General features: G+C 32.7%; 1 protein-coding gene and 1 long non-coding RNA gene across 6 annotated transcripts; one reads left to right on the forward strand and one right to left on the reverse strand.

Annotated features, from left to right (window-relative positions):
* Nucleotides 1-238: 238 nt before the first annotated feature.
* On the reverse strand, nucleotides 239-10,045 carry LOC11446513 (pre-mRNA-splicing factor ATP-dependent RNA helicase DEAH7). Of its 5 annotated transcripts, XR_005645096.1 has the most exons (9): nucleotides 9,691-10,045; nucleotides 8,455-8,648; nucleotides 7,952-8,139; nucleotides 7,469-7,613; nucleotides 6,190-6,249; nucleotides 5,998-6,087; nucleotides 5,230-5,361; nucleotides 1,069-4,671; nucleotides 239-983 (listed from the first exon to the last, which is right to left on the reverse strand). XR_005645096.1 is itself a non-coding variant. In XM_039831178.1 (5 exons), the coding sequence occupies exons 4-5, from the start codon at nucleotides 4,052-4,054 to the stop codon at nucleotides 1,083-1,085; spliced, it is 822 nt and encodes a 273-aa protein (XP_039687112.1). In that variant the 5' UTR covers nucleotides 4,055-4,671; nucleotides 5,230-5,361; nucleotides 5,998-6,087; nucleotides 6,190-7,462; the 3' UTR covers nucleotides 239-1,082. The 5 variants fall into 5 exon arrangements, 1 of the variants encoding a protein (XP_039687112.1); XR_005645094.1 differs by having other exon boundaries at nucleotides 258-4,671; nucleotides 9,701-10,037; XR_005645093.1 differs by having other exon boundaries at nucleotides 258-4,671; nucleotides 9,691-10,037.
* On the forward strand, nucleotides 4,670-6,078 carry LOC120579293 (uncharacterized). Its single transcript, XR_005645097.1, has 2 exons — nucleotides 4,670-4,829; nucleotides 4,976-6,078. It is a non-coding gene; the product is annotated as an uncharacterized lncRNA (long non-coding RNA).
* Nucleotides 10,046-10,292: the final 247 nt, after the last annotated feature.

Below are 10,292 nucleotides of genomic sequence, written 5' to 3' on the forward strand. Positions count from 1 at the left end.
TAGAAAAAACCTTATTAATAATAGTAAATCTACTTCGGTATCTATCACTATTATCACTATTATAAACTAAAACGTGAAAACGTGTTCGCCTATGGTTCAAAAACTTGATTTTCTTTTTGTAAAGAAAATTAATTTTAATTAGAAATTTTGAAACATAAATCATTAATAAAAAAAAAGTTTAATGAAAACTTTAAACCCCATTTAAAAGAAGTGCATATCAAGAAGTTCAATAAGAATGTAAACCACAATACATGTAATATGTTTAATTTGATATTCTCCTTGATTTGGTGTTGGAACCAATGAAGGGATTATTGAAAATTTGAAATAAATATGATACAACTATAAGTATGGTAAACAAGTTTGCCTGTAAAATCCAATTATTTGATTATCCTCTATTACAAGACTTCAAGTCAGAACTAGATAACAAGCACCCCCATATGCAAACTATTTCTTCTTTGGATTATGGGGAATTTTTCTTTCGGTTCTTTGATCTACATTTCGGGAGGCAGCAACGCTAGCTATTACATCATTACCAGCAATGAGTAAAGCACTCAAACCCATTAGCTTCAACCCGAGGTTTTTTGTCAAATATAACAACCTATTTTCATCTCCTCCAGTGATTTCCTGCATTTGATCCATCTGTTCAAGGGATAAAATAGTGTAAATCTCCTTGTAACTTTCGTCAATACCACCAAAAGTGAATTTCATAATCGCCTTCGATTGTGAATCATCTTGTAAAGGATCACATATGAAAGCAAAATTTCCAATTTCCAAATTAGGCCGCTTGAATAAATTAACCAGGATACCGCTGTTGTGTGCTATATTCTTAGACAAGGACTTCTTAGGACAAGGCTGCTGAACAGGGATTAACTGGTAAATGCGAGAAGCTTCTCTTAATCCACTCATGAAAGCACCATGCATAGTGGCTGGATATTGCCTAGAAGTGGCCTCACCTGCAAAGAACAGTCGGTTTCCCACGTTTTCTGCAAGGATATCATAATCGTTACCAGATGATTGCACACTGACATGAGTATGAACCATGAGAATATCAAGCAGCTGGGACATCACCTCTCTAGCCTTTCTTAGACCTTTAACTTGAAAAAATGGTCATTGCACCAATCACCTCTGTAATCATGTTGTTTCCATTGCTGATAGACATTGTAAAGGGTTAAATGATCAGATTCTGGCACAAAAAATCTTTCGCGTGCAGCATCACTCTCCTCTGCTCGGTCCTTTGGCCTAAAGAAAACAGATGGTACTGAAAGCATGGAAACTATGGTCAGAACCTCCTCAAGACACCCGAAATGCTCACCCATCAAAAGCATCTTGGCAAGTGGAGGATCCAGTGGAAACTCAACCATTTTCCAGCCAAGTTCAGTCAATCTCCCCGCATTGTTAAGGGCACCCAACATCAACAACTGGTACATAGAATTAAGAATATTATCCCGCGGAGGTGGATCGATGAAATCAAAGTTGAGTAAATTTTCAACTTTAAGAGATTTCAGCAACAAGACCAGATTGCCAAGGTTAGTTCTCTGAATCTCTGGAACAGGACTGGCCAACATTTCATTTAGGTAAGCACTCTCTGTATACAACCGATAGCATGTCCCAGGGCCAGTTCGACCAGCACGCTGGTTAGCAGCAGCCTGGCTAATCGGGAAGACTTGTAGAGCGTCCATACCCATCCTAGGGTTGTACACCTTCATTTTACCATAGCCCGTGTCTATAACATAGAAGATACCATCCACGGTTAGTGATGTCTCAGCAATATTAGTGGCCACAATGCATTTGTGCGCACCATCTTTAGCTTTCTGAAATATCTTTGCTTGCAAGTCAGCTGAGAATATACGGGAAGAATCAAAAGTTTCGGGACTTCTTTATTTGAAGATGATACCATCTGCTCCATTTATTTGTTTGCAGGATTATCAAATTAATATAATCTAAACAATTTGATTTGATTTGCAGTTGGCTGAGGAAAAGCTTAAGACTGAAGGCAAAGAAATGCAGCAACGTCAAAGTGGTAAACATTTGTTGTCAGCTGAGCGTATCGTGTGGGTAAGTACTTTATATTACATATATGGCTAAGTATTATTACTATTAATTTAGTAAAACAAATTATTATTATGATTATTATATGAGTGTGACTTTTTTAAATCTGAGTTCAAAAGATGGCACATCCGTAGAAATCTGAGTGTTTAACTATTGTTAAACATTTATTGTACCTGTCCAAAAAAGTTCAGACGAAACAGCACGAACAATGCATATTTCTAAAATGATTTAACAGTTGAACTATCATTCATTTCACAATGTGCCTGTAAAGAAAATACTTTTCTTTTTCTCTGTCTATAAACTGACCTATTTCTTAAGTATCACAATAAGTCTATGACTTAATTAGCAGAGACACATAACAAGATAAGACAAATCTATTTGTAGGCATCAGCCAGCGTCAATATAAGCTTAGTTACTTTGAAGATCAAATTCTGTTTTATATTGACGCTGGTTGATGCCTACAAATAAATTTGTCTTATCTTGTTATGTGTCTCTGCTAATTAAGTCATAGACTTATTGTGATACTTAAGAAATAGGTCAGTTTATAGACAGAGAAAAAGAAAAGTATTTTCTTTACAGGCACATTGTGAAATGAATGATAGTTCAACTGTTAAATCATTTTAGAAATATGCATTGTTCGTGCTGTTTCGTCTGAACTTTTTTGGACAGGTACAATAAATGTTTAACAATAGTTAAACACTCAAATTTCTACGGATGTGCCATCTTTTGAACTCAGATTTAAAAAAGTCACACTCATATAATAATCATAATAATAATTTGTTTTACTAAATTAATAGTAATAATACTTAGCCATATATGTAATATAAAGTAATTACCCACACGATACTCTCAGCTGACAACAAATGTTTCTCACCCTGACGTTGCTGCATTTCTTTGCTTTCAGTCTTAAGTTTTTCCTCAGCCAACTGCAAATCAAATCAAATTGTTTAGATTATATTAATTTGATGATCATGCAAACAAATAAATGTTTTTAGATCGACCTTTGAACTGCCAAACTCGCCCTTGTCCTAGCAATATCAGCAACCATACAGACAATATTCTACTTAGTTAATACCTAATTAAAATGTTATTAAGCAAACCATCTCTAACTCATCGTCACCAATGATAAGACCGAGCCATGGTGATAAGATTAAATGATTACAGTTGGATCATCTTATATGTAAGTGGCTCCATTATTACAAAAAAAAAATAAAAAAATCATGCATCGTTATTAAATGTCTCATATATTACAAAATATATATATATATATATATATAATTAGAAATATCAATTTTTGCAATATATTCGCAATTGCAAGGGGACTCTTTCGTTTCTGTTGCATCTTCACGAGACTAAAGAAACAAACATGTTTTACATCATGATAAGCGCTCATTATTCTTCTTGGCAATGTCAGCGCCCATTATCAGGCTTCCATTTTTTATGACATCGCGTAACATAGTAAACGGCTCATAAACGTCATGGTCGGACCGAATCAACCTAAAACCCTAGGTTGATCCGATCCAACCATGATGTTTATGAGTCGTTAGCTATGTTACGCGATGTCATCAAAAAGGGAGGCCTAATAATAGGCGCTGACATTGGCAAGAAGAATAATGAGCTCTTATCATGATGTAAAAATTTTTTTGAAAACCAACATGTTTGTTTCTTTAGTCGTGAATGCAGCAGAAACGGAAGAGTCCGCTTGAAATTGCAAATATATTTCAAAAATTGGTATTTCTAATTATATATATATATATATATATATATATATATATTTGTAATATATGAGACATTTAATAACGATGCATGATTTTTGGTGACGATGAGTTAGAGATGGCTTGCTTAATAACATTTTAATTAGGTATTAACTAAGTAGAAATGACTTTATTGTCCTTCAGCCCATATGTCATACCTTGGGAGTCGAGTTGCTTCTTGCTTGAAGGAAAATTGCATTGGTAAAGGAGCACACGTTTCCTAGGCTTAGGGGTAATGATGCTTGCTGCATTTAAACCATACACTTGGCACAAGATTTGTTATGTAACTTATGAGATTTTCTTCCTAGGCTTAGGGGTAATGATGCTTGCTGCATTTAACCGTACACTTGGCACAAGATTTGGTATGTAACTTGTGAGATAGAAGCACAAGTTTCCTAACTTTTGCTATAAGTTTCCTATACATAAAGTCTGCATTGTAGACCGTGATTTTGCTTGGGAAAATAAAAATACTTCAACTTTACTGAAAAGGCTATACATGTGGACAACCAAGTTGTAATATATTAATATTATTAATACCAAGAGAGTTTGTCTTAATTGGTTTCATTTTGCTATATATACTGATTTTGTTGCAATGCATTTCAATCCTTTTCCATTTCCTTCCACTTCCGAGTATTGCTTTGCCATTGAAATATATTCTTTGCCCATAGTCTCATTCAACCCATAAACTATGTCCAAAGAACATAATACCCAAGTTGAAATCTTTCTTTGCTCATAATCTCATTGTGCTTCTATAAACTTATTACTTACCACTGGATTATTTTTCTTTATGTTTACGCCCATCTTTAGTATTCAACAGACTCCTTTTATTTCACAATGAACTTCTCATATGTTTCCTCTTATCCACTTCCTGCATAATTATTTGAATAGGGAGAAATTACCAGGAAAGCTATTACAAGAGAGAGAGAAAAATGTGATAAAAGAGAAACAACCAATATGAAGGAACAAACATGTATTACAAGAGAGAGAAAATGTGATAAAAGAGAAACAGCAAATATGAAGGAACAGGTGAGGTTGTTTACTATTGCAAACTATGTTGTTTAACCTATTCATTTGTTGCTTTTCATTTATTCAAAGGTATTGATCAAATTTCTAATATAAATCATTTTATGGTATTCATCATTAAATTTCTATCATTGTCTTCATTTTTGCAGTTGGAAGCCCTCATAAGCAAGACAACAACATCACAAATTTTTCCATACAATAAAAGATGCAAACATATTTGCTTTAATTATGTTTGGATTAAAGTTTGCTAACTTAAATTAACTATATTTTGCAAACATTATAGAAATTGTTTTAACTAACTTTTGAAGCAGAAATTGCAATGATAAAGTTATTGTTCAAACATTAGTTTGGAGGTCTTCAATTCAAACACAGTATGTCTATGAACAAAGACATGAAATTTTACCTGCAAATACATACTGCATCAAAATACCAGCCTTTTCAAATTCAACCAGTCATGTGAGTAATCTTGACACTCCACAGTGAAATGGTAATGATGCTTCAAACAAAGCTTTATCTTCACACTATAATCGGAGTACTAAAGGTAAAGATAATGAGACATCAATCAGAAAAAGACACGTAGTTGAACTACAGAAATGCAAAGAGATAGTACATATTCAAACATTAAAAAATAGACCAAGTGTTTAAACACTTCAACAGTATAAAAAGCTATTAGTGATTTTTTTTTTTTTTATTGAGCAGTGCTTATATGTTATATTCAAGTTGATGATTTACATTTTGAGCATCTTGAAGCAACCCGCAACCCCCACCAGCAAAACATTTTATAACTACAAAATTCAATCTATCTAACCACATCTTGATCTTATCTTAATCTTAATAATATAAATCCAAAGAAATGTTGCAAGCAAACCGTGAAAAACCCCTAGGGTTGCTCATAGTTTTTTTTACTTAAATGCCCTCATATGGGCGCCAAAGTGCAGAGGATTTGTGGCATTTCTACTAATGATGATATACAACAATCAAGCATATCATATGTTTGATAGTTTCAAGAGAAGAGAGGCTGCATACAATCATTGGCTCACGTGTCTCAATGCAAACCTTATGATGCATTCTTAACCAACTATTTGTATATGAACAAAGACATGAAATGTTACTTGCAACTTTGGACAAAATGCATCAAGGAAACTAAAGATATAGAGAGATGTATTATTACCACTTTCAGTGATGTAAATAGAAGGAATATTGTACTCTTTCTTGAAGTATAACATAAGGTCACGAATTCCTCTTGGACAAACACAATAATCTGGATAATGATCTATGCATGTTAGATTCATATTTTAGAATTGAATTAATATTACAATTTTATAAATGAATTAAATATGTTGCCAAATGGTTTGCCACTAACCTTCATTGATAAACTTCTCCATTAGCTCTTTCTCATCAATGGTTAGTTGTGTCATGGTTGCTAAAGGGATATTTGACATGTATGTAACACACAAAAAGAAACCAATAAGATAAATTGATCTTTCAAACAATGGAGATACATTTTTGTTCTGTTATATCAAAAGTATTTTATATTCCTTTATATGGTAACATATAAAGCCATTACAGATGGCCAAAAGTCAAAAAGCCCACTTCTTTTATTGAAAAAGTCAAAGGCTAATTATTTTGATGAGAAAGTAAAGGAGTCTATTACTTGAAAAAATGAAACTAGCAAGGATGCTGCATGCTTAAATTAATGGTAATCACAATTGATAAGCTTCTTTTACCAAAGAATATGCAAATCGAAAAGAAGGAAAGGCAGTACAATCAGAGTTCAAAATTTAGCTTATTGCATTACAAGCATTAAACTTGACATGGAAGTAAACCTATGAAGAGTTGTGAGGAGCCGAAGCGTCGGCATACAGAATAAGAGAGGGATGCATACTAAATATGTAGACAAAAAAAAGGGCAAGAAGCCAAGGAACATATTATTTTTATCATGCTCTAAGATCATATGTGAAATTGATGATATACCTTTGTAATTCATGTCAAAATGTTTCCCTACTTGAAATTATATTAAATTTAATTAAAGAAAAAACAAGGGTACAAAGTGTAACTCTTACGTAAAATCTTTAACCTTATATTACTTCTTGAAAATATATCAATTTAACTCCAAAGTTGTATTAAAATGTAAGAACACAAGGTTTTAGTTTTTAAATTTTACCAGGTTACCCATTTCTTTGATAATAATGATTCAACATTTTTAAAGATTATCACAAAAAGAGTATGTCTATAGTTTACTAACCACATGTATTTGTAGTAACATGCAGTTAGCAACAAAGTAAATTTACTAGCATACTACAATTTGATTATTTTATTTTAATTAGAATAAAAAACCACACACAAATAATATGAAAACAATTTATGACATATAAGCGTCTATCCTATAAGCGCTTAATTAAGATGTTAATCCAAATCTAATCAACTCCAAAGCATGATATGCTTTGCAAACAAACTTCGGAAATTTGTGACTTACCTGAAATTTATTTCCAAAGCATATCAGCTTGAATGAGAAGTCGCAAATTTCTATTACAATTTCATGAAGAATTATAAAAACGTAAGCTAAAAGAGTGTGTTGTTAGGCGATTATTGCATATCACCTTTGTGGCCATAACATTGATGAAAAGAGTTGGACTGCTAACCTCTTTGAGTTCAGTTCCTGAAGTGGTTCTCCTTCAGGGTCACAGACTTGATATCTAAAAGCTTCATTCCATTTTCCAGTTATTAGAATCTTCAGTTCTTCAGATGAATTATACACACGTCCCATCCTCTTCATATCGGCCAGCTCTGCAAAATGTGAATTTCTTTTAACTTTAAGTTACTAAAGAAGTATGAAACTAAAAGTTCACATATGGAGCAAGTAATTGTACTTGGGAGACAAATATGCAAAATGATTGCATTACATTAGGGATATAAAAATAACATTATTTATAGCAAAAAAAAAACTTATATATGAACACTTGCATAGCCACAAGTAAACTAAAAGAAATGTGATGCATAAATAAGAAGTTACTGGCTGCTACAGTATGGACTTTGGAATCCATCCAGTAAATATACTGTAGGTTACAGGTGAAGTGAGTGTATGCTATAGAAATAAGCGATAATTTAGGAGAAAGTAGTCATACCCAAACCAGCCACACGGTAGCCACACGGTTGAAATTAAAGCACGACTTTGTCCCCCGTAGTCATATTTGTCAGGACCATCTCCCCCAGTGAATCAATCCAAGTTCAACCAAAAATCAAGTTGCTAACTTTTGTAGGTGGAAGCACCAAATCAAGCGTCACACCATCTCTTTTGAGTGTAACACGTGTCCTGCATCCAGATAAGTGGTAGCGCGTTTATATAGGCATACAGCAACTTCAAAAATGCATACTACGTAAATGAATTTGCGTAGATATCCAACATTACAAAAAAAACTACCAATTAAATTGAAGTAAAACATACGGAACCTCCTTCACCGTATAATACATAGTTTAGAAATCCTTCTAAGGTATATTTCTTTGTGGGTTTGTTTTCTTTTTTAAAATAAATCTTTAATTAAACATTGTTGCAAATTAAAAGCATAAACGTTTATGATCTTAATTCTACATCTACAATAACATAGAAGTTCTCAAGAAGAGATTAAACCTGAAAGGACAAATGATCGTACGAAAAATAATAGTAGGCCAAACTGCACAAGTTGGCTTCAAAAGTTTCAAGGCTTTGTGAACATGATCAATCATTTTTCTGCTTCTCATCTGAAGCTTTGCGAACATGATCAGTCATTTTTCTGCTTCTCATCTAAAGCATTCCATTCAAATAGCCTTAAATTAAATGTTAACCTACAAATAAGAGATTTGTAAAATTTATATTTATTAATGTGCAAATTAACTAGAACCATAACTAAATCTTCTAACAAATCATAAATATTAAAATTTAGAGAAATTTTTTTTTTTCCAGTGGAAATCGTGTTGGCAAGTTTCATGTATCAAGAATGTGATTGGTAATTACTATAACAATTATAGGCATTAAAAGAATTACAAGTGTCTCAAATAATTTATCTGGGAACCACGGAACATTAAACTAAGAACAAGAATACAAGTCAAAATCACTGCAAGACATAAACAAGACTAACAAAAAAATTAAGAATTCAACCACAAATCTCACCAACAAGCCAAACTCTTCGCAATCAACTAATTAAGAGAGGATGATCTAGAATGTGCTTTAATTGAAAGATGTTCATTATGGCACATACAAACATCACCAAAGTGAATAACAACTTCAACCTATTCCCATTGATTAAAGCAGATGAAATAATTGTTTGAGGCTTTTGCAAACGTTGAAATTTGCCGCAGAAAAGGGCATTGTTAGGACTAAATCTAAATTATAGAAATCATAAGATTACTAAAAACATGGTTGAAACCCTCCCAACGTAACTTCTAAATTATGGATATCAAATGTGTAATGCAAATTAAATATGAATATCACTTATTTTTTATTGAATGGTGTTTAGAAAACGTTACAGGTTGAAACCCTCCCAACCAAACTTCTCAAGAACTGAAATCACTTATTCTTATTTCTGGCAATATGTAATGCAATCTCTATCACTTATTTAGTCCATTCAAATAAATATGAATATCACTTATTTCTAAATTATAGTTTCCCCTTCTAAAACAAATGCAAAAATTTGACACATTCACTACTAAGTAATTTAAAATCATGTAGCTAAATTAAATTCATTACAAATTTTCATAGCCTCATCAAACAAGCATATTTAGTAAGAATTACACATTGTGTGTTCTAAACAAGTCTTCCCTAAACTCAATTGCAGCAATTTCATTCATATCTCAGCAGCAAAAGAAGAGAAGGTTGTGGGTTCCTCACCGGAGTTTACCTCTCCATACTGCTATGCTAAACTCTCACATCTATAAAGAAGAGAATAGCAAAACAGAAGTTTATGTGTTTTCTGCAGAGAAGAAGAGCAAAAGATAAGTTTCAAGGAGAACACCCATTTTTCAATCTCCTCTTTTTGTGATTCTATTTGGATGAAAAGATAGAAAAGGTTGAGAAGATAAAGATGGTAGGTTTCTTTTGCCCAAATGTGGCCGACCGCGGCGGTGATTGTGGGGAAAAGAGTTGCCGGCGGCGGTTGAGGGAGAAGAGAAGGGATAAGCTTAAGTTTAGGGTTTCAGAATGAGGGAAAGAGGAGAGAGGCGCGGGTTTGATTAGAGAGATTGGGCTTAGCCCAATTCTGATTAGTGTATGCAGAGTGTATGCTGAAAATAGTGGTGTAAATAGTCATATGTTCCACATTGTTTTTCATTTAAGTTAAACATAAAACAATTTCTAATCTTTTTTTAATAGATAACAATTTATTATCTAGAATTTATATCATATAATTTTTAAAATATCTACACGCTCAAATATATCTCCATGAATTCATTTAAAAAAAATTCTAATTCAAAAAAATTAAAATATTTTAATGC

The sequence above is a fragment of the Medicago truncatula genome, chromosome 3 (genome assembly GCF_003473485.1).
Source record: "Medicago truncatula cultivar Jemalong A17 chromosome 3, MtrunA17r5.0-ANR, whole genome shotgun sequence".
Taxonomy (NCBI): domain Eukaryota; kingdom Viridiplantae; phylum Streptophyta; class Magnoliopsida; order Fabales; family Fabaceae; genus Medicago; species Medicago truncatula.

Excerpts from the sequence above, each read along its gene's own strand:
- LOC11446513 (XM_039831178.1), bottom strand. The coding sequence starts at position 4,054 with ATGCAGCAAGCATCATTACCCCTAAGCCTAGGAAACGTGTGCTCCTTT. Across the intron at positions 1,812-3,961 it reads GAAGCAACTCGACTCCCAAG|AAAGCTAAAGATGGTGCGCA; the intron begins GTATGACATATG and ends AAGATATTTCAG.